We start from the raw sequence: 27282 nt of genomic DNA, 5'->3' as shown, positions 1-27282 counted from the left end.
ATTAAAATTAAAAACTTTGGTCTGAAATTTATTTTTCTGAAAAAAATAAATCAAACAGGATGTGATTAATGACATTAGTTATCAAGAAAAACACCAGCACTTAACCGTAATTACTCCACATTTGAGTCTTTAAACATCCCTTTCCTTCTGATATCCACACTGTTTTTCTTTTCTCGAGTAGAATCAGTCTTCTTTAAAACTGTTAGCTTTAGTCATTCTAATATTTAAAACAAGTTAATAAAAAAGTCTAGTGACATTTGTGCGCAATTTCCTTATGTTATCTAAAAATAGCTCTGACGTATATTGCTGGGGTGCGTTCAAGCTAGAAGAACGATCGGTTTGTAGGTGTTTATGTAATTTTAAAATTTGTGACCGAACGAGAGGATATTTTTGAAAACTTTCTTCGGCAATATTGTTCTAAATTATGGCAGGAATCGATTGGTACATGTTTCAAGTCGCTAAGTGGTCTGGTTGCCGAGATATGGGCCAAAAACTGAATTTTTTCGAGGTTTTTTGGCTTTTCCGGGAAATACATGAAAGAAACCCGGAATTTTTATGGCCTATGCTCATTCTCGTAACTTGCTTAACATAATTGCTTTTGGAACTAGTCATCGATATTGCTTCGTTGAGGAGGAGATACGACTTAAAGCCCGGACACACATTCATCCATACATTCATTCATCCATCCATCCATTCCCAGAAATGACGAGTTAATAAACGCAATTCTCCAGAATGGAAATTGCGCTAAAAATTAAAAAAAAAAATAGACTACTCGCATATTAGCTATTATTAAAGTGGCGAAATTCCCGGTGCTATTTTTTTTACTACCAAAGGGAAACTACTCTAAAAATAATACATTTTTGGAATTATTTTTTTTGCCCTTTCTCCGCGGGTAAGATGTTGGCAAGAGTTGGGAAAACGATGCACGCCATGTTGAAAGGAAACATTTTCTGTGAACTTTACATTTGACTGCTGAGCTTGCAAAATATAAATTCTATCAGATGATAACATTTTGATACCCTTGAGAAAGAAAAAAAAACTGCCTAATCATTTCTCCGTCACTTTAACATGCATGTAGTAATTGCCATAGTAATGAATTTTTCCATGCCTTCAAAGGGAGGCAATTCTAATTAGAGACTGAACAGCTTAATGAATTGATTCCCTTAGTTAAAAGTTGTTTTTTGTCAACAAACAAGTGCTTGACGATGCGAGAATGAGATAGCCAAAAAGGAAGAGTGAGAGAGAGAGAGAGAGAGAGAAAGAGAGAGAGAGGGGGGAGAGAGAGAGGGAGGGAGAGAAAGATCTAAAGGAATAGAACATTCGCGTGTTAATACCTGGTCTAGCATAGCTAAACCGATCTTATCGCATTGTTTTTTATCCCCCCCCTTTCACCTCTGCCTGTACTGCTGGTACATACAGGTAAATTCTGCCCAGGTATGTCGGCTCTGTGCTCAATACTGGTGGGGGGGGGGGGGGGTGAGATGGGAAGTAAAGCTCAGCAAAACGTCTAGGTAGGGAAGGTTAATGTCAGACATTTGGCTTAGAAAGTCTTACAAAAGGGGATTGTCAGGTATTTGGCTTAAAAAGTCTTACAAGACAAATTGGCCCGAACAAGATGTATAGAAAAGGTTGAGGTAGCTCGACATTCTGTTTTGTATTGTTCTATACCCAGATGTTGTATTGTTCTAAACCCAGATGTTGTATTGTTCTATACCCAGATGTTGTATTGTTCTATACCCAGATGTTGTATTGTTCTATACCAAGATGTTGTATTGTTCTATACCCAGATGTTGTATTGTTCTATACCCAGATGTTGTATTGCTCTATACCCAGATGTTGTATTGTTCTATACCCAGATGTTGTATTGTTCTATACCCAGATGTTGTATTGTTCTATACCCAGATGTTGTATTGTTCTATACCCAGATGTTGTATTGTTCTATACCCAGATGTTGTATTGTTCTATACCCAGGTGTTGTATTGTTCTATACCCAGGTGTTGTATTGTTCGATACCAAGATGTTGTATTGTTCTATATCCACTATATGTTGTATTGTTCTATACCCAGATGTTGTATTGTTCTATACCCAGGTGTTGTATTGTTCTATACCCAGGTGTTGTATTGTTCGATACCAAGATGTTGTATTGTTCTATATCCACTAGATGTTGTATTGTTGTATACCCAGATGTTGTATTGTTCTATACCCACCAGTTGTTGTATTGTTCTATACCCAGATGTTGAATTGTTCTATACCCAGATGTTGAATTGTTCTATATCCAGATGTTGTATTGTTCTATACCAAGATGTTGTATTGTTCTATACCCACCAGTTGTTGTATTGTTCTATACCCAGGTGTTGAATTGTTCTATACCCAGATGTTGTATTGTTCTATACCAAGATGTTGTATTGTTCTATACCAAGATGTTGTATTGTTCTATACCCAGATGTTGTATTGTTCTATACCCAGATGTTGAATTGTTCTATACCCAGATGTTGTATTGTTCTATACCAAGATGTTGTATTGTTCTATACCAAGATGTTGTATTGTTCTATACCCAGATGTTAAATTGTTCTATACCCAGATGTTAAATTGTTCTATACCCAGATGTTAAATTGTTCTATACGAAGATGTTGTATTGTTCTATATCCAGATGTTGTATTGTTCTATACCAAGATGTTGTAATGTTCTATACCCAGATGTTATATCGTTTTATACCCAGATGTTTAATCGTTCTATACCCAGATGTTGAATTGTTCTATATCCACTAGATGTTGTATTGTTTTATACCCACCAGTTGTTGTATTGTTCTATACCCAGATGTTGTATTGTTAATATACCTAGAAATGAAGACCCTTGTTCTTAAACTAAAATGTTGACGCATTTGACTGACCCTAGATTTGTACGATTTCTAACTCGCTTTTATCAACTAACTTAAAGCAGAGTCTCTCAGACATATATGAGTACACTCAGCTCTAAAGAGTACCTGAATAAATCTTACGAGAGAAAAAAATTATACTAATATGAGTGCTCTGTTCTTCTGTTACATGTAGTGTCTTGAGTCAGCCAGTCTCATGTATGAATTCCTAAACCGTCTCACCTTTGACCTCTGACTAACGTGACCCCTACCTTGTTTGTTGCAGTATTTCGCGTGTGACCAACTCTGACCAATCATGTCTTCACTAGAGGAGAGACGTGCAGCCCGTAGGAACAGACGGACTCAAGATGACGAGTAAGTTCTGGCTTTCTTCACACTTTCTTCTTTACTCCAGGCAGTTGGCCAGCGATTGAAATCTACAAGCTTTATCTCCGCATGAGTTATTGCATTGCTCGATTGTTCATGGTGCATTGAAGCATTGCATGGATTTATGATATTAAAAATGACATGTGTATACAGTATTCGTACGCTATACAATTTTAAGCGTATGCTTACAATTATTTTTAAATTAGTTACTATATATATATATATATATATATATATATATATATATATATATATATATATATATATATATATATATATATATATATATAATATATGCGTATACCCGTTGTAAGCACTTTTTACAATACATTAACCGTGCACTGTGGAGTTACCATGAACATAAAAAACGTTATCTAAATTCTGACATCAGTTGTCAGTAAACAAGGGGAGTAACTGTGTACATACAACGAAGAATTCGCGTCAAACAAGAGTTGTGTTCCCTGCCAACTATCTCAGTACCTTTAGTCTTTTGGCTTGTTTGTAATTGGTTGAGCCCCTCCCCCCATCCCCACCCCCTTTCACTTCGACTTGCCAAGGTCGTGTTGTTGTCGGTTTCACAATCGCTTGACAGTTGTTGGTTTAACCACCCCTCCACACCACCCCTCCACGCCACCCGTCCACCCTACCCTAACTACAACAAGTCAACCTCTCCCATCTAAACACCACTGGTTCCTGCCAAAGGCCATCGTCAGCAGTTCTACCAACCACATACAGCCCAGCTGCTCGTCAGATCCAAAGTTCGAAATTTTCGAGAGAGTCGTGTTGGTTATACCCTCTACAACATTTCGTGTGAGTCCAGTTGGTTATACCTTAGACAACATTTCGTGTCAGTCAGTTACTAGTTGGTTTTACCATCTAGAACTTATCCGTTCTTTCATCGTGTTGGATATTGTTGGATAACACCAAATCACTTGGATACTGACAGAAATGTATGGATAGTTGTGCTTTAGATAGACTGTATAGAGCAATACTGACAGAGAAATGTATGGATAGTTGTGCTTTAGATAGACTGTATAGAGCAATACTGACAGAGAAATGTATGGATAGTTGTGCTTTAGATAGACTGTATAGAGCAATACTGACAAAGAAATGTATGGATAGTTGTGCTTTAGATAGACTGTATAGAGCAATGGGATGTTAATGTTAGCCTAGACTTATAGACAGTGTGAAGAATAGTTCATAAAATCAGTGTGTCAGAAAACAGTAGATAGCAAAAAAGTTTAGGGTTCTAGAATCTTAGTTATTTATTTCATTAAGCACTCTATTGTTGTTGCACTTTAATATTATATATATATATATATATATATATATATATATATATATATATATATATATATATATATATATATATATATCCAACAACGCTTGTATTTATATCCGAATTGTAGCATATCTCTCTTGTATTTTACGTCAATATACATGAAAGTACATAAGCTTTGCTAATATCTATAGGCTAGACTTTGACTAACAAGCTTTTATAAAACTTACAATAAATTAGAACTAACACAAGCTGGAAAAAGTTTATTTAAAAATCCTGGAGAATTAAACGACATTTCTAGACAATGGTCTCTGTTGCTAGTAAAACTATTAGGGCTTGTAAGTCTCGTTCTCTCTCACTAAAAATTTGATGTCACGTTAGCAAGGGAGAGATATAATTTGTAGAACTAAATTAATGTGTTGTGAACATAACTCCCTTTGGTAACCAATAAAATGGCGGCTATTTATTCATAGGACTCGCTTCAATATCTTAAAATACTTTTTTCTATAAGCTAGCCCATTAAAATAATAATTATCATTATTTACGATAGTACATAATTTAACAATAGCGGAAGTAACTTTCTACCTTTTTTTTACCAATTCAATAAAAAATATTTACATTTGGTTTACAAATACTAGATCTAACTGGCAAGTACGAAAACAAAAGGTTGGTGACCTACTTACAAGCCCTAATAGGGCGTATGTCAAATAAATAAAAGAGGTTTTTTTTTTTAAATTCCCATCCACATATGAAAATATACATTTTATACAGAGAAAATGACTGCAAAACTTTTTGAAGGCTATAAAAAGTTGTATCGTTATTTAAAAAGAAGACAATTTCATTATTTAAATTACCAACAGGAAGTTAAACAAAATTGTAATGATATAAAGAATATTTAAAAGCACCAAATTAAAACTAATTTCGAATGAAACAGATTTTTAAACATTAAAACTTGTTTACTGGTCTTACATATGTATAACCCTTGCATTTGTTATTCTAATGTCGAATTACTATCTATCTGATCAACTGGCACTTAGTATGAATTGTTATAATAAAATTAGCATGTAAATATTAATCGCCTGCACTTTTTTCGGTGCTTTTTGTTTCACGGAGAATGTAGACATTTCCATAATTTCTGCATGCATCCATTAAATGCATATTAGTTGTTGGTAATTTCAAATTTTATTTTCAGGATTTTTAATGTTTTATGTCAAAAATGTTTTTAGAAATTAGAAGCTTAACTTTTTTTAAAAATTACTTTTATCTGCATGTTTAAACTTTGAAGATGAGAGTTGCCAGTTTGTGATATTAATGTAAAAAAATATTTAAAAACAAAAACAAAAACCAAACGTAAACATAATGCTGAGTGTGTGTGTAAACATAAACGTAATATTCATTGATTTGAAAATACTAAAACCAAAAACGAATTATAATCCTTACTTTTACAAATTGTACTAGCAACTCCCATTTTCCCTTCCATTTTTTTCTTCTGTTTACTTTAGCTTAAAAATGGCGTTGGGTTTTTTTAAGATGAGAAGGCCTACCTTTGATGTAAAAAAAAAATTACAGCATACAATTTAATGAGAAAAAATATTAGATTGTTTTTTTTTTTTTAAATTGAATGAATAAATTGAATAACCCCAATTATTTTTTTTTATAAAAATCTCGTTCAAAATTTGAATGATGCATAAAACCCAGCGCTGATTTATGAATTCGTTCCGTTGCTTTTAATTTTTTCGTGTGATTTTTTTGTTTTGCCTAATGCGGTGTGTGCCCCCTTGAATGGTGTTTGTTTAGATCTACCCAAGCTAACTCCTACAATGACGCAGAAAACGAGCTCGAGCGACGGCGTCGAGAGCGGAGGGAGGCCAGGTTGAGACAAGACTATACGCAGTAAATATCACGTGATCAGTTCTCTCTACTTGTAGGGCAAGGTTGAGACAAGACTATACGCAGTAAATATCACGTGATCAGTTCTCTCTACTTGTAGGGCCAGGTTGAGACAAGACTATACGCAGTAAATATCACGTGATCAGTTCTCTCTACTTGTAGGGCCAGGTTGAGACAAGACTATACGCAGTAAATATCACGTGATCAGTTCTCTCTACTTGTAGGGCCAGGTTGAGACAAGACTATACGCAGTAAATATCACGTGATCAGTTCTCTCTACTTGTAGGGCCAGGTTGAGACAAGACTATACGCAGTAAATATCACGTGATCAGTTCTCTCTACTTGTAGGGCCAGGTTGAGACAAGACTATACGCAGTAAATATCACGTGATCAGTTCTCTCTACTTGTAGGGTCAGGTTGAGACAAGACTATACTCAGTAAATATCACGTGATCAGTTCTCTCTACTTGTAGGGCAAGGTTGAGACATGACTATACGCAGTAAATATCACGTGATCAGTTCTCTCTACTTGTAGGGCAAGGTTGAGACAAGACTATACTCAGTAAATATCACGTGATCAGTTCTCTCTACTTGTAGGGCAAGGTTGAGACAAGACTATACGCAGTAAATATCACGTGATCAGTTCTCTCTACTTGTAGGGCCAGGTTGAGACAAGACTATACGCAGTAAATATCACGTGATCAGTTCTCTCTACTTGTAGGGCCAGGTTGAGACAAGACTATACGCAGTAAATATCACGTGATCAGTTCTCTACTTGTAGGGACATGGACGAGACTATACAGCAGTAAATATCACGTGATCAGTTCTCTCTACTTGTAGGGTCAGGTTGAGACAAGACTATACGCAGTAAATATCACGTGATCAGTTCTCTCTACTTGTAGGGCCAGGTTGAGACAAGACTATACGCAGTAAATATCACGTGATCAGTTCTCTCTACTTGTAGGGCCAGGTTGAGACAAGACTATACGCAGTAAATATCACGTGATCAGTTCTCTCTACTTGTAGGGCCAGGTTGAGACAAGACTATACGCAGTAAATATCACGTGATCAGTTCTCTCTACTTGTAGGGTCAGGTTGAGACTATACGCAGTAAATATCACGTGATCAGTTCTCTCTACTTGTAGGGTCAGGTTGAGACAAGACTATACTCAGTAAATATCACGTGATCAGTTCTCTCTACTTGTAGGGCAAGGTTGAGACAAGACTATACTCAGTAAATATCACGTGATCAGTTCTCTCTACTTGTAGGGCAAGGTTGAGACAAGACTATACGCAGTAAATATCACGTGATCAGTTCTCTCTACTTGTAGGGCCAGGTTGAGACAAGACTATACGCAGTAAATATCACGTGATCAGTTCTCTACTTGTAGGGACATGGACGAGACTATACAGCAGTAAATATCACGTGATCAGTTCTCTCTACTTGTAGGGCCATGGACGAGACTATACGCAGTAAATATCACGTGATCAGTTCTCTCTACTTGTAGGGCCAGGTTGAGACAAGACTATACGCAGTAAATATCACGTGATCAGTTCTCTCTACTGGTAGGGCCAGGTTGAGACAAGACTATACGCAGTAAATATCACGTGATCAGTTCTCTCTACTTGTAGGGCCAGGTTGAGACAAGACTATACGCAGTAAATATCACGTGATCAGTTCTCTCTACTTGTAGGGCCATGGACGAGACTATACTCAGTGAATATCACGTGATCAGTTCTCTCTACTTGTAGGGCCAGGTTGAGACAAGACTATACGCAGTAAATATCACGTGATCAGTTCTCTCTACTTGTAGGGCCATGGACGAGACTATACTCAGTGAATATCACGTGATCAGTTCTCTCTACTTGTAGGGCAAGGTTGAGACAAGACTATACGCAGTAAATATCACGTGATCAGTTCTCTCTACTTGTAGGGCCATGGGCGAGACTATACGCAGTGAATATCACGTGATCAGTTCTCTCTACTTGTAGGGCCAGGTTGAGACAAGACTATACGCAGTAAATATCACGTGATCAGTTCTCTCTACTTGTAGGGCCAGGTTGAGACGAGACTATACGCAGTAAATATCACGTGATCACTTCTCTCTACTTGTAGGGCCAGGTTGAGACAAGACTATACGCAGTGAATATCACGTGATCAGTTCTCTCTACTTGTAGGGCAAGGTTGAGACAAGACTATACGCAGTAAATATCACGTGATCAGTTCTCTCTACTGGTAGGGCCAGGTTGAGACGAGACTATACGCAGTAAATATCACGTGATCAGTTCTCTCTATTTGTAGGGCTATGGACAAGACTATACGCAGTAAATATCACGTGATCAGTTCTCTCTACTGGTAGGGCCAGGTTGAGACGAGACTATACGCAGTAAATATCACGTGATCAGTTCTCTCTACTTGTAGGGCCATGGGCGAGACTATACGCAGTGAATATCACGTGATCAGTTCTCTCTACTTGTAGGGCCAGGTTGAGACAAGACTATACGCAGTAAATATCACGTGATCAGTTCTCTCTACTTGTAGGGCCAGGTTGAGACAAGACTATACGCAGTAAATATCACGTGATCAGTTCTCTCTACTTGTAGGGCCAGGTTGAGACAAGACTATACGCAGTAAATATCACGTGATCAGTTCTCTCTACTTGTAGGGCCAGGTTGAGACAAGACTATACGCAGTAAATATCACGTGATCAGTTCTCTCTACTTGTAGGGCCAGGTTGAGACGAGACTATACGCAGTAAATATCACGTGATCAGTTCTCTCTACTTGTAGGGCCATGGGCGAGACTATACTCAGTAAATAGCTAGTAAGCAGTTTTGTGTGACCAGTCAATTTAGTGCTCTGATACAGCCCCTACCTTGCATGTGTTTGTACCACGGGGTATTGAAGATCTTGTGGACAGGAAACATTGTCAGAATCACGTAGAAACAATGCCACGCTTACATGAGGCCATTTAGTGACGTCACAAACATCTGAGTGAATGTCTGATGGTACCGTGCAGAAGTTTCGGTGTCTCGCATTTAGACATGTAGATCTAATTGACTTTCGTTGACACACTTGCTTTTACTTGACTTAAGTTGATCTTTTTTTTTACTTCAAATGACAACGAGACCTTTTATTGATTCACTTAACTCAGATATCTTCATTTGGTTGAAAATAGTTAACCTTGACGTTTCTTTAAAAATTTTAAAATTTTAAAAGTTTAACTTTTAAAAATTTGCAATCATGGCGTATATAAAACGTAACAAAGAAACACTGTGATACTTTGTTGATTGAGCTTTGTTAGGCTACTACACTAATTGACCACATTAACGTTTCATTTTACCAGCCTTATGATAGTGTTTTAACAGATTGACCAGTGACTGACCACTCACTGACCACCGACTGACCACACGACTGACCATCCGACTGACCACCAACTGACCGCCAACTGACCTCCAACTGACCGCCAACTGACCACCAACTGACCACCAACTGACCACCAACTGACCGCCAACTGACCACCAACCGACCACCGACTGACCACCAACTGACCCCCAATGACCACCATAACCCGACCTTGACCCCCACTACGTCTCTCCCCCCAGCGGCGAGCAGCAAGCAGCAGAAGAAGACACCAGCAGCCGCAGAAGCAGACGTCGCGGTGGTGACGAGGAGGAGGCCCCTGCAGCTGAGGTAATGGCGTCTGCTGGTCAGCTGTCACTGACACCACATGTCACTGACATCATGTGTCAGTGACATCGTGTGTCAGGGACCCGTGTGGGTTTAGTTCATTTGAAACGTTAAATAACAAATTAAAACGTGTGTAGTTTAAATTTTATTTTGTGAAACTAAAAACCTAATGTTAAACCATCACCACAGTAACAGTATCGTAGTGTGCCCATACAAAAAAAAATCTATAAATTATCAAACAAGTATTGCACGTACCATTCTACACCACAGAAAACTAACTAGAGTACAATTAAACCATTCACTTTTCGGTTAACTTGTCGAAAATTGTTATCCCCCCCCCCCCCCTACAACAACGAATTTCAAATCCAATGTTATGTGAAAAGACGGATTTCAAATCTAATTTGTTTGAAAAGACAGATTTCAACATTTTAAAAAAAAAGAGAGATCTAAGGCTTGCTTTAACTAACCAAATGTTTTTTTTCTCTTCATTTTGGATTTCCTATTAATTTATTTTGTGTGTTGTCACTTCCGGTTTCTAATTCCAGGACACCTCTAGCGCTCGCAGCAGACGGAGAAGAGGGGGAGATGAGGAGGTATTCTAAATGCAAACACTTGCTCTTAACTCTTGCCTTAAGCCTAATCGTATAATCTAGCCTGATTTGTCGTAGATTATCGCAGTACTGACCCGTTCTAATGTTGTTGTTAAATTGCCTTCCACCGTGATCATACAGCAGTGTTATAGATAATCCTTTCATAGACCCCTCACTTTTTTCATAGACCCCCCTCCCTCCTTTACTATGTAGCCCCGTGTTACCTCCCATGGAGTTGCAGAAAGGAAGCAGACGTCAATGTAGCACCAACTTGAAGTTTTACCCCCCCCCTTTACCCCCCCCCCCTCCTCCACCTTTACCCCACCCCCTTACCCCACCCACATGATCATCACTAGCCCATCATTTTATCGTCTGCATCTCTTTCACCATTGGCGTTTTAGTTTAGCTTGGAGGTATAACCCATCCACCCACCCACCCATCCACCCACCAAACCTAAAGTTGACCTCACCTTTTGATTATTTTAGTTACACACCATCAAGTTCTAAACCTTACTAGTTTAGCTAGTTTAGAACTATCAATTCTCCTAAATCCCACATTCCCTAAATCCCACATTCCCTAAATCCCACATTCCCGGTTGTGTCCACATATATAGCCAGAATTGTGACCTTCACCTATTTCATCCCTACCTACCCACCCCACCCCCTTCCCAACCTTTAAACATTTGTCATATTATCCCTCCAACTTTTAGTTCTATGAAAGCATATCTGCAACTATTAGATTGCACCAGTTCACCTTCTCATATATCTAAACTTTACAAGCATGCATCGTGTCTTTTTCTATTGATTATTAGCACTCAATAAACTGTTCCAGTAATGTTTTCTCTCTACATAGCTTTCGGTTATTAGCCTATTCAAATGATTGCTGTCATGAAAATATTTTATAGCAAGCGAGTGTGAAACATTCCAACTTCAAGCCAGATGTTTATGTACAACGAAAGCTAAAACTAAATCCAATAGATTTGGAACATATGCAATGAGAAATTTTTAAGTTTACCAGCACACACACAAATATAGATTTCCCCTTGTAATCAGTATTAGAGTAGTACATAGTTAGTAGAGTAGACTAGCAGTAAAAAAAATGTAGCAAGGGATTCTTAACTTTGACAGCACTTGTTAATAACATTCTTTACTTGAAATCATTGAAGTTACTGCTATAAGAAAATATGATTGGAAAGTTAAAACTCCCTGCTGCAGAGAGAATTGTATGACAATAACACCTGGAATAGTGCGCCTCACGCTATTGTTCATAGTATTCTGTCATATGTATTGAGATATCGTGGTGTATGCTATAGTTCATATCTTTATATCATATTTATTGTGGTATATGCTATCGTTCATATGTTTATATCATATTTATTGTGGTATATGCTATCGTTCATATCTTTATATCATATTAATTAATATGTTGTGATTGCTGTCTGTTAAACCAGTATTATGTGCAGCTAGTATTAAAGATCTCTGTAAACTTTGCTTTTTATTCGCTGTGTTAGACAATGTGTCTAATCAAGGTTTTTGTACAACCAAATATTTATGCATTATCTAACAGGAAATAACTTTGTAAATGTTTGTATAACCGTTTGTCTAACAATCACCAACAAGTCTGTGAATTTTTCGTGTTTTAAGAGTTGACGTGTGTATCTAGTTCATCTCGGACTTCAGATTTTTGTCTTCGTTTTGTAAAACCAGACTTCTGAGTACTGTTTGAAATGTGTAAAACCAGACTTCTGAGTACTGTTTGAAATGTGTAAAACCAGACTTCTGAGTACTGTTTGAAATGTGTAAAACCAGACTTCTGAGTACTGTTTGAAATGTGTACACTTAACCTCTGGGTACTGTCTAAGTTGTGTACGATCTGGTGATAACAGTTGTGTGTTTGAATACAGCCGTTCCTCTTGATTGACACATTTTTTCCCTCTCTACAAACGGTCCATTAACCGAACAGGAAGAGGCGCCCCGTGCAGCCAGGGACCCTGAGCCTGAGGTTTGTTGGGCACGACGGTATTTTTTCTATCTGGATGGTTCTTAGAGTTGACTTTGTAGTTTCCAGTCTTTAGATAGCAAAACGTCTTCAAGCAAGACAAAGCTATCGGATCCTGGCATGCCTTGATTGTTTTTTCTCTCCTTTTTTTGTTGTTGTAATTCTATAGCTGTTCTGAGGCTAGTTAGTAGATTATAAAGTTTAAAGACTTGATCATCGATTATCTAAATTTCTACTGTTGCAACAAACTTGAACACTTCAGATTTAAATGTTGCTCGTAGACACAAGTTGAAATGTCCATGTTAATTTATTGTTTTAAATAAAGTTCTCAAGACATGCCAAGAGTCAAGCAATTTACACTTGAAGTTTAAGATGTTTTACTGCTAGTTTAAGCCTATTTCAGATATTCTCTCGCATGCGTTTCTTAATTTCGAAATGATTTTTTAAAAATAAAAAGACTATAGAAGCCTGTTACTTTATTGTATAGCTTTAGGCCAGTAGTGGCTGTGTTTTAGTTAGCCGCCCCTCTAGCTTGTTATAGCAAGATGACTTGTGACACCAGGAAAAAAGCTTTTGCTGATGTTTACTTTGACTGTTACAAGCAGACCCTGACTCACCTGTTAGACGCTGATCTTGGTACACCTGTAACAGGCTGACCTTGGTACACCAGTAACAAGTTGACCTTGGTACACCTGTTACAGGCTGACCTTGGTACACCTATAACAAGCTGACCTTGGTACACCTGTAACAGGCTGACCTTGGTACACCAGTAACAAGTTGACCTTGGTACACCTGTTACAAGTTGACCTTGGTACATATGTTAGACTTTGACCTTGGTATACCTGTTAGATGCTGACCTTGGTACACCTGTTAGACGCTGACCTTGGTACACCTGTAACAAGTTGACCTTGGTACACCTGTTAGACGCTGACCTTGGTACACCTGTTAGACGCTGATCTTGGTACACCTGTAACAAGCCGACCTTGGTACACCTGCAACAAGTTGACCTTGGTACACCTGTAACAAGTTGACCTTGATACACCTGTAACAAGCTGACCTTGATACACCTGTAACAAGATGACCTTGATACACATGTAACAGTCTCACATTGATACACATGTAACAGGCTGACCTTGGTACACCTGTAAAAAGATGACCTTGGTACACATGTAACAGACTGACCTTGGTACACCTGTAATTGACAAGTCAGCTACTTGTTGACCTTGAAAAGTAATTAAAACAACTTAAAACTAAATCCCCTCAACCTGACAGTAACCTCTTGATTATTTCCCCTTGTTATAATTGTAATCCCCCAGGTGGGCAAATCCTTGAAAATTTCACCTTTCTTTGATTTCTCTGTTTGAAAGCATGCCAACGAATTACCTCTGGATGACGTCATCACTGGTTTACAATGTGAAGACAGAAATTCTCTTTCTTTCTCGGCATGTGTTTTTCTAGTTTGTCGTCGTGTTTTCTTACTTTTTTTTATTGTGTTTACTCTTTGTCCACAACGTTTTGTTTACATATCTTTACATAAAACGATGGTTAAATCCTCTCTATGTTGACATAACTATGCAGACTTATGGCAAATGTTTATGCTCTTTTAACTGAAAACTTACGTTGTTTAACAACACGGATACACTTCCTTAACTGTTTAAAAATATAAAAGTTTACTAAAAATAATTTTTCAGCAAAAAAATAAATCTTTCCTTTAATTAATCCTTAACAATAGTCAGCTAAAAATCCCCAACCAAACCAGCATGTGATTACCGCCCTTGGCGTGATGTAAAACATCTCCCTTCTGCTCGCTGTCAGGAATCTGCTCCTGTCGACGACTCTGCCGAGAGGGAGGCCGCTGAGAGGAGGAGAAGAGAGGAAGAGGAGGCCGAAGCTGAGAGGCAAAGACAAGAAGAGGAGAGAAGGCGGCGGCAGGAGGAAGAGAAGAGACAACAGGAGGAGAAACGTAGAAGAGTAAGTTTTGATCTTTTGTTTGCATGTCAGTTCCAGCAGTTTGGAGCGTCTGATTATAACGGAAACGACAAATGTCCGAGCATCTTTTGACCGTGTGTGGATTTAGCTTTACAAAAAGTTTGCACGAGTTCAGTCACTTGAAAGATCCAGCCTTGATTACGGCTCTTTACTCCACTAACACTGGATTCCCCTTTCCCCCCCCCCCCCCCAGCCAAATAAAAAGATAAGCTAATACAAAGTAACTGCTGTGACTACCAGTCCAGTGGCGAAGGCAAGGGGGGTTAGGGGGGGTGTAACCCCTCCCATGGACTCACGCCCATATATATATATATATATATATATATATATATATATATATATATATATATATATATATATATGATTTTATTTTATACATATGGAAAAATATTTGAACCCCTCCCATGACCAATTTCTGGCTACGCCACTGGTGACTACCATCTAATGAAGATGTTGTTTGTTACACGACGCTGACACCTGGCTCATTCTATAAGTGTAGACTAGTCCAACTATGTTGGTGCATGTCTGGTTTGATCCAATGGTGAGCTAAGCCTGGACATATCGATTGGTGAAAATGTTAAGGTCATTTTAAAATGATGATTGCAAGCATGTGTTTTGACGTGACAAAAGAAATATTTAACATATTACTAAGCTGTAGTTTCAAGAAGTTGTTTTTCTAACTTGTACTAATACATTATCAATTTCTTTTGATCCTAATGTTGCTCAGTTTAAAATATTACAAGCACGACCTAGAGACAGTTTTTTCATATGGTTGTGACAGGTTCGGAGTTCGAAACCACGGTCATCGGTGGATTTTTTACCACCTAATACTTTTATTTTAAGCAAATTGTTGACGACTTAGAACCCCACCCCCCTTTGTTGTCCCTCGCTAACGAAACCTGCGAACACCAAACCACCTATCTTGTGTCAACATCCACCAATGAAACAACAGAAACCCACCTTTCCCACATTGCTACTGCATAAACAGAGTACAAAGCCGACTATTTATAGCTCAAACAACGCGTCTTGACGTATTTCATTTAACAGATGAGCGCCACTGGTGTGTACGACAGCCTACTGTACCAGCCTACCTTTCATCCAGTAATAGAAAAATTCACTTGATTTTTCCATCTCCTGGGCAGAATCTCGTTTCAGCGCTATAGCTTCAAATTGTGTGGCCTTGTGGGAATGTATGGGAAGGGGTGGGGACGAACAAAGCGGAGATTTAAAAAATAGATGGAGATCGAAAGTCGAAATAAAAGAATAAAAAGAGATGTTTAGGGCAAAAGCTAGCAAAAAAAAAAAATCATTCATTTATTTAGGATACACAAGCCAATTCTGTCCTGAAGATTTTTAGATAACGATTTTTTTTTGGGGACAAAGGAGACTTTCGTTGTACTCTCCAAAACATTTACTCCAAACATTGCAGAATAAACTGAAGAAAACAGTTTCTTTCATCTCCTCGTCCTATCTTCACCTGACTGTAGACTCCTCTCAACTCGTACCCAATCATTCTGGCGAATTCTCTTTACCAATCAATCTGGTGAATTCTCTTTACCAATCAATCTGGCGAATTCTCTTTACCAATCAATCTGGCGAATTCTCTTTACCAATCAATCTGGTGAATTCTCTTTACCAATCAATCTGGCGAATTCTCTTTACCAATCAATCTGGCGAATTCTCTTTACCAATCATTCTGGCGAACTCCTGTATAGTTTTGGCGAACACGTGTACCATTCTGGCAATGTTTGCAACCATCAAGAGACCCATCTACCTACCATACTTCAGGCAGATGTGGTTCACTTCATCTACCCATCATCTCCTCCTTCGTTTCGCCGTTTTCTCTGCATTTTCCAGTTAATGTTTTTTGTTGTTTACAATGACTTACTCGTACATATTTTTCTTATAGCTCTAACTCTAACTTAACCCCTGACCCCACATCCACACAGCATTAGTATAAGAAACTCAGCAATGTTGGCGAATACCATCAAGACAGGGTATCCGTTTCGTTTGGCACCGGTGCTCTGTTCCCGCAACGCCTTCGTGTGTCTCAAGAATTGGCATGGGTGTGCTCACGTTTTTGCATGTTTGCATGTTACCAGTAGCAACGGGTATCTAGAAGAACCGAGACTTGAGCAGCCCGTGAGGTAAGGAGGACATGTTTTTTTTCTCTCCTGTTGCTTTTGGTTCTAGATCAGCAGAAATCAATTTCAGACTACCGGCTTCAGACGCGTAGATTTTCTGACAAGGGTTTGTGTTGAAATTAAACGTAAATATACCTGCAGCTTACATAAATAATGGGCTGCAACTACGTGTTCAAAAAGACTCACAAGATTTGTGTGACATAGATCTATAGCTTTTGAGTCTTGATCATTTTTTCAATGTGATATTACAACAGACTCATTTTAAAAAAATTGATTCTAGATCTAATAGATCTACAAGCCAGTGAAATATTTTTTTAAAAGAAGGATTATCTAATTAATTAATGCGTTATAAAAATATCTGTTAATTTGATTTTTTAAATCAGAAAACCTGATACAAATTAGACTGATAACTTGATGTCTATTTATGTTACAATTTGCGGGTTTTGTATTGACAGGAGGAGGAACAGAGGCGCAAAGAACAGGAGGAAAGAGAAGAGAGGGAAAGAGAAAGAGAGAGAATGGAGGCCGAAGAGGTAAATGTTTTGTTTATTCCTTTATGAAAAACGTTTATGCAAAAGTTGGTTTTTTATACTTTGTAAAAAAAACATGTTTATTATTTTTTTTCTTATTGATGTTGTTGACGTGTGTTACATTTGCTAGATGTTGACTTCTACGTAGTACAAAATGGTTTAATTCAAGCTATTCTGCATCAAACGCCAATCATACTTACTACATCCACGTTTAAAAAATATACCATATGGGTAAAATTTACGTTCAAAATGTTTACAATAAAAAAACGTTTACAAGATTAAAACGTTTGCCGTAAACACCTGTACACGTTGATTTGTGTGGAGCGGAAAGGGGTGCGGGTGAAGAAATTGATAGACAAACTCTAGCAGCCTAGCAACATATTAAAAAAAGCTATTTAAAAACTTCAGATACTAGTACCAAACATCAGTACAAATTATCAGTTTTAAAATAATAGCAGTACCACATATAAGTACTAAATTTCAGTATCAATCATCAATATTAAACTATCAATACCACATGTCAGTACCAAACATCAGTACCAAACATCAGTACCAAACATCATTACCACACATCAGTACCACACATCAGTGCGAACATCAATACCACACATCAGTACCACACATCAGTACCACACATCAGTACCAAACATCAGTACCAAACATCAGTACCAAACATCAGTACCAAACATCAGTACCACACATCAGTGTCACACATCAGTACAACATATCAGTACGACACATCAGTACCAAACATCAGTACAATACACCAGTACCAAACATCAGTACCACACATCAGTACCAAACATCAGTACCAAACATCAGTACCACAAACATGAGTACCTAATATCGGTACCGTACCATCAGTGGGCTACGATAACCCAAATAAACACATTCACCTGTACTGATCTAAGCAAGAAACCCCCCCCCCCCCCGCCCATCCCTTCTAATGATAAAGATAAATTCCCTAGCTCAGCAGCTAAATTGTTTTGTTAGATTCACCCCTTCCCCGACCGCTCTATCCAGAACGAAAAAAAAAAAACGTTACCATGGCGACATGTACCCGAATATTATTCCCGTTAAGAATCTTGGCAACAGGCGATGTGATTTCTGGCTCTGTACTCAGCACTTTAGCAGTAGCAAAGATGGAGGATATAAATAAACGTATATACATATATACATATGTACATACTTACATATATGTATATATATATGTATGTTTGTATGTATATATATATATATATATATATATATATATATATATATATATATATATATATATATATATATATATATATACTTATAGAGGGAATCATAGTTTATAAAAACACTACTTCTTTTTAAAAACTCCACACTTACTTTTGGCTGTAATTATTAAATAAAATATTTGTTTACATTGATGGAGGAAAACCAGTTGTAGTGTGTTATGTACAAAGCCATGTAATGGCATCGGTTATTGCCCTTTAAAGCCTGCTGGTCGCTGGTTTCTGTTTTATTTGCACTGAGTAAACCATCTTGTCGTAGAAGAGACAAACCTCTAGCGATGGGAGAGCAGGTAGGATGCCCTGCTATGTAACCAAGTCATGGAAGGTGGCCATGTGTGTGTGAGTCATTCTGGCTGCTCATACCAAAAAAAAGCCAAAAACGTTTTTCTCGTCCGTTGCTTGGGCTAGCGCGTCAGTTAAACTAAACGAGTAAATGAGAATGGGATTATTTTAAACTGCTCGGTTAAAACAAATAAGGTTTAAGGCGGGGAGCATCACCCCGATAACGAAAAAATAACTAACACATTTTCCACACACAAAAATATATATAATACATACACTAGTACTTTTTTACGATAGTGATTATATGATGACACAGCTAATTTGGCAGGGTTGTACATCTATAGATAGCATATCTATCTCAATAATTAAATGAAGATGTTCGGCTCACAGATCGTTGTGTGTTGGACTCGACACACATTGGATAATGAATATTTTGGCACCATAACACCAGTTTTCCATTAAATGGCGAATTGAATAACGCGCATTTATGTAGGCATAGATCATGATTGAACAGCCGAGTATAGTCTAGTGCAAACACTATTTCGGTTGTCAGAAATGTAGCTCCACCCCCCCCCTACTCCGCCCCGCATCAATATATTAAATTATTGAAGTCGTGGCAAGTTCTATTGTTATTCACTTGAACATAACGATTCTGATGTTTTTGTATACTAAGGCTAAATCACAGTTCTCAAGCATTCTTCGATTCTGACGTCACAAATCGTCGTCACAAAAATCTGACCTTCTCCCCAGTGGCGGAACTAGAAAAAAAGCCCCCCCCCCGCAAATTTTTTTTGGGCCCCAAATATATATATATATATATATATATATATATATATATATATATATATATATATAAACAAAATACGAAATTACGAACTTAGAATACTCAATACGGACTTGTTCGAAATTAGAAAAAATAAAAAAATTCTTAGTTTTTATTTTTAATGAAAACATGTTACAACAACACGTCATTTGTGTGAGTGCTATTAATCTGTTTTGAAATTCTCTGTTTTAATGTCTGACATAATGCTTCTTAAATTACAAGGCGGTCAATAGAATATGAAGCATGAAAGCTTTGACAGTGAAATGGTTTCTCGCCTTATGTTTATTTTTATGTTTTGTTTTTGTTTTGTATTTATATTATTAGTTTTTAATACATTTCCTTTTTATACTATGTCATTCTGTATTACGTATTTAAAAAAAAATAACAATTAAGAGAAATAATTTTTTTTTTAATTTGTTTAGTGTAAATCTATTACAAGTTTCTTAAGGTCACACATATTTGACTATTTAAAAAAAAATAAGTTATGGAAGTGGTTGAACGTTTGTCTTTCACACTACAACTCATGTAGCCTATACATTTTTTCCTTTACGAAATAGCGTGTGTTAGCTACTGTAGTAGATCTGTTTTTTACAATAAAATAATTTTTTTAACTATAAAAAAAATTGATTCTGGTCGGCTGTGGGCCACTAAACGGCCTGCCCCCCCCCCCCCCCCCCCCGCATTGCGGGGTCTGGCGGCACTGTAGTTCCGCCCCTGCTTCTCCCCACTAGTCCCCACACCAACCTTCTCCCCACACCACATCTATTTCCGCGTAATTTATGGACGACCTTTTAAGTTAAGGAGTCAATTGTCGTAAAGGCTATCCTATTTTCATTTCCATCAAGTATGGGTTAACAATTTAACTATTAAAATGTCGCCCCCGTGTTTAATAAAAACAATTGATTTCAAATTTCACAAAAGTAATTGCTGTATATATTCAGGTAAATTATTTAAAATTGTATTTAATTAATATAATAAAGTTTCGTTTGAAAGCTTGGGTCGCCGATTTTTTTTTTTTTTTTTTTTTTTTTTTTTTTTTTTTTGGCTTTCAAAGTTAACATAATCAGGCTAAAATAGTTGTTAAAACACGGTATGTTATAAAAATTAGAAGAGAACGGAGAATTAACTAGATTAACTCTAGATTAAGAATACTGTATCTGGTATCTACTTATTTTAAAAATGATTTTAAATGACCATCGCCACTACTCAAGTTTCATTTGAGTTTTTAAAAATCTAACAATAAATTAAATCAAAATGTTCAAATCCATTGAATTAAATATTAATTTAATATTAAAATTAAAATTTAATATTTTTTTAGGCATTTAAACTTTGTTACAAGTAGAGATCTATTTGTCTTATGTTTATTTAGGCTGCCCGCGTGAAGGCTGAAGAGGAGGAGAAGAAGAAAAAGAAGGGAAAGAGGAAAGGTCTCGGTGGTCTCTCAGCTGAGAAGAAAAAACTCCTCAAGGTAAAGCGTGACATTGACACATTTTAATAATTGTATACACATCATTATGATCATGGACACAAGAAGTTGTTAAACATTCACATGTTAACAGTTATACGGATCATGGACACAATAATTTTTTGACACTCACCATATACACATCATTATGATCATGGACATAAAGGTTGTTCAACATTCACCTTTTATATGCATTATAGTTTTTCAACATACACATTTTTATACACATTATAGACACAAGAAGTTCTTTAACATTCACATTTTCAATAAACACCCAGCATTTATTATAGATTGATCTAGATTTTTATTTACAAATTGATATACTTTGTTTTGTTTTCAACCTTTAGATTTTTAACCTCTAAAACTTCAAATTTTAAAATGCAACATCATTTTAATGACCAATTATTTTGATATTGCAGAAACTCATTATGCAGAAGGCTGCAGAGGATCTGCGCAATGAGGCCAAACAGAAAGCTGCTGAGAAAGAAAAGTTCATCAACGACAGAGTTACTCCCCTCAAGTTGGATGGTCTTGTTCAGGGTGATTGTCTTTATAGCTGTAGTATTGTTTTCTGGTTACCATTTAGTGCCTACTTCAAAATAATAATGAAAACCAGTCAATTATTTTAACTTTCTTAAAAAATTCAAGCTAAAAACATTTGAATTTAATTGAAAAGAATATGTGGTGTTGCTCTATTGAAACTAAAATATTTGTGTAAAACCATTTCAGCTGACCTACAAAAATTGGTTAGAGATCTGCATCAAAGAGTTGCAAATCTTGAAGAAGAAGTCTATGATTGGGAGATTAAGATTCGTAAACAAGATTTCGAGGTGGGTTAAAGTAAAACACTAGATGTATAATATGATGCACTATTTTGAAAAGAAGCCTACAATTTATGAACTTTGGTTAAAAGTATCATGGAGTATAATTTTTTAAATAAGTAGATATTTAAAATCGGTATACTAATAATCTAATTTGCTTGAACTGTTAAATTATTACCATGTATTGATAACAATTACAATCATTGTTATTTGAATCAGGTGTAATTTCTTGTATAATTATTTTCAGATTAATGAACTTACATTGAAAGTAAATGATACCAAGGGCAAATTGTAAGAATAAATTTTTAAAATAATTAATTATTATTACATAAATCAGTAATTATTTGTCTTTATAATCTTTGTTTTTTGCACACACAAAAATGAAATTAAAAAGATGTTTTAAGCAAACTATTAAAATTATTTTCTTTTTAACCCAGCATCAAGCCAGTTCTTAGAAAAGTCAACAAAACAGAGAGCAAGTAAGTATCAGCACAGCTTCATTTGGTTTTACATTGACAATGTTTTAATTTTTTCATTTTAGTCTTTAAGCCCTTATTGCAAACTACAAAAGTTTTTGTCTTTTTCAGACTCAAAAAAATTCAGCAGGCCAAGGAATCCACAGATTTCAGAGGCAACCTAAAATCTACAGGCCAGAACAAATACGCCCTAGAAGAGGATGAGGTACGTTGACAACCCCCAAAGGTTTTAGAGCTATATACACACAGCCTTATTTATTTCAATAACTCATAAATAGTTTTGAGCATTAGAATTACAATATTTTTATTTATTTGCTCTTATTTTAATCTATATTATTTTGTTTCTAGTTTCATGTGTAGGCAATGTGTGTTTTTATTTTGTAACTCTCTACTTGGCTATTAAAATACATTTATACATATTGAGGTCAATGCAAATTAGCTGCATATCACTTTAGAGTAATCCTAAAGATTTCTTAATTCTAACAAGTGCGCCAATTTTTTCACTTGCCCCCAGAAGAAGCAAAATGCGGTAACTGAAACTACTTATTTCCTAAACTAGTCGTTTAGTTTTAATGAATAATCCATCATTCGATAAAAAATTATTAGTCAGAAAATACCTGTTTGCACTGTGCTAGATTTAGTTCTCATTAGAAAAAGCCAAATCTATAGTTATAATACTTTTAAAAACGCTTGATTGAAGTAGAGTACAATAGTTTGTGTGTTATAATAATTAATAGCTTTGTTTTATGTAAGTTTGCTTGTACCCACCATTAGCACACCATTAGCTGTCATGCACTGCATAGTAAACACTCCTCCATGATGACGCAAACATCTGAGTATCCACAAGGCTGTTTTTTATATTTGTAGCTACAAGAAAAATACAAAATAAGAAAACTTTTTTCAACACAACTTGAATTTATATTCTGCATTTTTTAATATCCTAATCACATAATTTTTCTATATAAAATAAACTATGGAGATTTTTTTAAACATTACCTAAATTGATTTTTAAATACAATATAATATTAGCCTTGTTACAACAATGTGCTGATAAAATTAAACTAACAAGATATTAATATAATTTATCTGAAACACTTTTTTATTCTCTTGATAACCTAAAATTGCTATTGAAGTTAATTTTAATCATTTTAACTGCGTGGAAATTAAAATACCAAATAACTGTCTTCACATACACAAAATACATTTCTTTGCAAAGCCATGGATGAAGTGATGAATATTTAACTAGAATATATTTACTGGTAACTGCATGCTAAATCACGGATATTTTCAGCCTCATCACCATCACTGAGGATTCACTTTTTTAACTGCTAATGGGCGGTAGTTGAGGTAGTCTGTTTAATGCTTATGTTGACATCTTTAAGACATCTAATCACAACCGTATTGTTCCCACTTACAATTATCTATTAGCTTTACTCAGTTGCAATCTCTGCTGTTAAACCAGTTCACATTTATCTTTTTTTTCCATATCAAGTAGGTTATACCTTGCACTATGATCTAAAAACAATTTTAAATGAAATTTAAAAACTAAAATGATTTTTTAATTATTTCAAGAGAATTTTTTGCAAATCAAAAGTATTAATAAGAAAAAATACGGTTAGATGATTGATTTTTATTGACTTGATGTTTTAAACCTAACAAGCAGAATGTGAAATATTTTTTTTTATATTCATAAATACCTATTTGTTTATGCATATTGATAATTTATTTTGCTTCAAGGCAGCATCCATATTGCCATTTTACTGAAAAAAAGATAATCATATGTATATGCTTTAACTGTGCTTTTAAAATTCTACAAAATATTATGCTAGAGGTTAATAAACTATTGCAGTATCATTGTTTTGCCAGCGTGTTTATAAACTATTTGTGCAATTACTACATAAGCAGTTGAAATTTTTCATACATGGGTGTATGCCAACTGGCAACAAGTTGAATGTTTTTTTGAACCATTTAATACAAACAAATGTTTCTTTAAAATATATCATTACTTTTTTTCAAACGTCCATTTAGTTTTTATATTTTTTCCAAACACTATTTCTGTTTAACACCCATGGATGCTTTTTAAAAATCATTTTATAAATTAAGCATGTTATTTGGATTGAGCTTTAACCTCTGCAGCTAAGTAAGAAAATTTTCACATTTTTTAATAAAAGTGGAGAATCATGTTTAATATTGTGATGTGAAGAAATAGTTTATTAATAAGTGGGAAAAAAGTTTAAACAAATTCCTCTTGTAAACGCTCATTGCCTTGCGAGCCAACGGAAATATTTCTTGTTGCAGAATTTCAAAACAACATGCCTCATAGTGCACAAACTTCCCTGTTTATTATGAGTTGTTCACTCAAGCAACAAATTCCTCCTTTAACCAGAACTCCAAAATCATTCTTTCATTCACAGCATGTTTCAATTTTATTTGTTAGATTTTTTGTGGTGACCTGTTTTAGTAATTCTTCGTTTTTTTCTCTATAAGATAATTTATTGGAAATAGTTTACATATTTTCAATTTTTTATACAACTAAATTTAACAAATTTTTTTATCAAGCTTATGCTTTTTTTTGAGTCAATTTCAACTAAATCCATATATTAATTATTTCATAATACTAATATTTATAACAAAAAGTCCTTGTTGTAGTTAGGCTTATAGTTCTGAAATAATTATTTTTTTTCATTATTTATTCAGTGCAACTAATTTATAGATAGTACAGTGCCTATTATTACTTATAATCTGTCAATAGAAAAGAATTTTTCCATACGTCTTATCATGTGAATATACCTTAGTAAATGTTTAAAAGATGATTTTGTTTTTTCATCAGCCAGAAAAGTCTAACCCCCATTGGCGTGATGAACTAAAACCTAAAGAGAAACATGAAGGAGAAGAAGAAGGAGAGGCAGAGGCTGCAGAAAGTTAAATGTCAACGCTGGGGAGATTTAGGCATAGTCAGCTCCAAATTAATTTCTTTTACTAAAAAATTTTGTATTTAAAGATAAGCATTTCTAGCAGCAAGTAATTCAACAAAGATAAAAGTAAAATTTGGACAACTTGTGTCGGTGAAAAACTACTTGGGTTAAAAACAATTTGAGCAAACTTCTTTTATTGAGAACATTTCAACATAGCATAAAATTTTAAGGCCATCTAATGCTGCCTGGAAACAGATGAAATGCTTGTATAACTGTGTTAGAGAGTAACCTAGGTCCATTAAAAGTGATTGGTGCAAGATGTATTATTTTTATTTTGTGTCAGTACTTATGATAGGTTTTTATGAAATTATTCAATTAATCTTTACATATTTATATATATCAAATAGAGTCTGCAATTAACACCTAACTTCCTTTTACAACAATTTTTGTATTTTGGAAGATGTAGTTAGTAATTTGTCTTCAATAGCAACATGCAGCTGGTCTTGTTTCTCTTTTGATTAAAGTCATTTTCCTACTTCTCACCTTGTTTTGTTTTACCTCTTCGTGATTTGTAAACAAAAAGTTACAGTAGAAAAATTTTAACTTGAATGTATCAAAAGAAAACAAACATTTTATTTATAAAATTGTGATATTGCATTGCTATTTCGCACCTAAAATTTTATTTATTTATTTTGCTTTACTTTGTTCAATTAGGTGTGAAACAGACTTTGGGAAAATGCAGTTTTTCATTGTCTTTAGATACACAAACTTCTACTATGCACATTCAATGAAAAACTTAAAATTGTGTAATTTTTTTTAGTTGGTGTGAGTGTGTAATAAATCATTTAATAAGTGTGCAATTCGTTGTTCACTTTTTTCGATTTCAGTACTTAATTAGTTTTTTTTATCTTTTATATCTTTTAAACAGTATGTGAGGACTGTATAACTACTGTATGTGAAAAATACTCTGTAAAATGTTCATACTAAACTTTTCATTTCTTCCTTTTTCTTACACTACTTATATGTCCAGTTTTTTATTAGTTGCTTGAAAATAGTTATTAAAAATTTAAAAAAAAAAACGTAATTTAACCCAGCCCTACATCTTAGAAGCAACCATGTCTTAAGTCTGTTCATATTTAATCCTGCAGATGTATTAAAACTAAACCAACAATTATTGAGATGCATAGCTCCATCCTGTATGCATCAAAGAGTGCTATTTTACAATGACAATGCCCATATAATTTTCCATCACTCAGTATAAATGCCTAAATCTGCAGGTTTGAATGAACGGCTTTCAGCACAGGGACTAGTTTTTAAGACAGTTTAACCTTGTACAAATTTTGTATATTATTTCACCGTGTGACAGTGATGTGGATTTTGTGAAAATACTGGATCAAGAACAATCTTCAGTTCAACTAAATGTGACAGCTGGTAAAGATTCACACAAAATTATTTTGTGTGTTTAAAAAATTTAATGACAAACATGTATTAAATAAATCCTTTGAGTAGTGTGTCAACAGTATTTTCATAAACAAGAAAGACTGAGAAAATGATTCATTGTTTGTTTTTGTCATTTTTCTTATAGCGCCTATCCTACCAGTTACAATAAAAATTCTACCAATTTTCGGAGAAAAAACCAAAAAAATTTGTTTCTTTGACATTCTTTGTTCAAAGGTGTTTTACATTTCTCCATCTAAGCATGAAAGATGAACATTAGGACCAAAATTTAGAAATTACCAATATGTCATGTTAAACACACTTGATAAAAATATTTAACAAAGTCAATTATTTTCAACTTTCTGAAAAGTTTCTTTAATCGACAAGACTGGAAGAAAGACAAATATATTTGTCATATTTACAGATGAATGTTATTAAGGAGTGAAACAAA

General features: G+C 35.3%; 1 protein-coding gene and 1 long non-coding RNA gene across 20 annotated transcripts in view; one reads left to right on the top strand and one right to left on the bottom strand.

Annotated features, from left to right (window-relative positions):
* Positions 1–26249, top strand: part of LOC131937431 (troponin I) — a 47012-nt gene extending 20763 nt beyond the window's left edge. For 3 of the 19 annotated variants that reach the window (XM_059294842.1, XM_059294844.1, XM_059294843.1), the window contains 15 exons: positions 3141–3229; positions 6318–6413; positions 10015–10102; positions 10645–10692; positions 12652–12690; positions 14503–14658; positions 17276–17353; positions 21087–21185; positions 21602–21722; positions 21912–22012; positions 22251–22294; positions 22441–22482; positions 22591–22684; positions 22997–23008; positions 25310–26249. In XM_059294842.1, the coding sequence (XP_059150825.1) occupies positions 3171–3229; positions 6318–6413; positions 10015–10102; positions 10645–10692; positions 12652–12690; positions 14503–14658; positions 17276–17353; positions 21087–21185; positions 21602–21722; positions 21912–22012; positions 22251–22294; positions 22441–22482; positions 22591–22684; positions 22997–23008; positions 25310–25405 (1173 nt within the window). In that variant the 5' untranslated portion in view covers positions 3141–3170 and the 3' untranslated portion in view covers positions 25406–26249. The other 16 variants (XM_059294850.1, XM_059294853.1, XM_059294852.1 and 13 more) reach the window with 14 other exon arrangements.
* Positions 21644–23890, bottom strand: LOC131937432 (uncharacterized). The gene is made up of 3 exons (XR_009386226.1): positions 23673–23890; positions 23248–23346; positions 21644–21771 (listed from the first exon to the last, which is right to left on the bottom strand). It is a non-coding gene; the product is annotated as an uncharacterized LOC131937432 (long non-coding RNA).
* Positions 26250–27282: the final 1033 nt, after the last annotated feature.

The sequence above is a fragment of the Physella acuta genome, unplaced genomic scaffold, assembly GCF_028476545.2.
Source record: "Physella acuta isolate Inbredline_101_S28 unplaced genomic scaffold, ASM2847654v3 ptg000210l, whole genome shotgun sequence".
Classification (NCBI taxonomy): Eukaryota; Metazoa; Mollusca; class Gastropoda; family Physidae; genus Physella; species Physella acuta.
The sequence above is the reverse complement of the archived record's forward strand: the minus strand, read 5'-3'. Positions and strand labels throughout refer to the sequence as shown.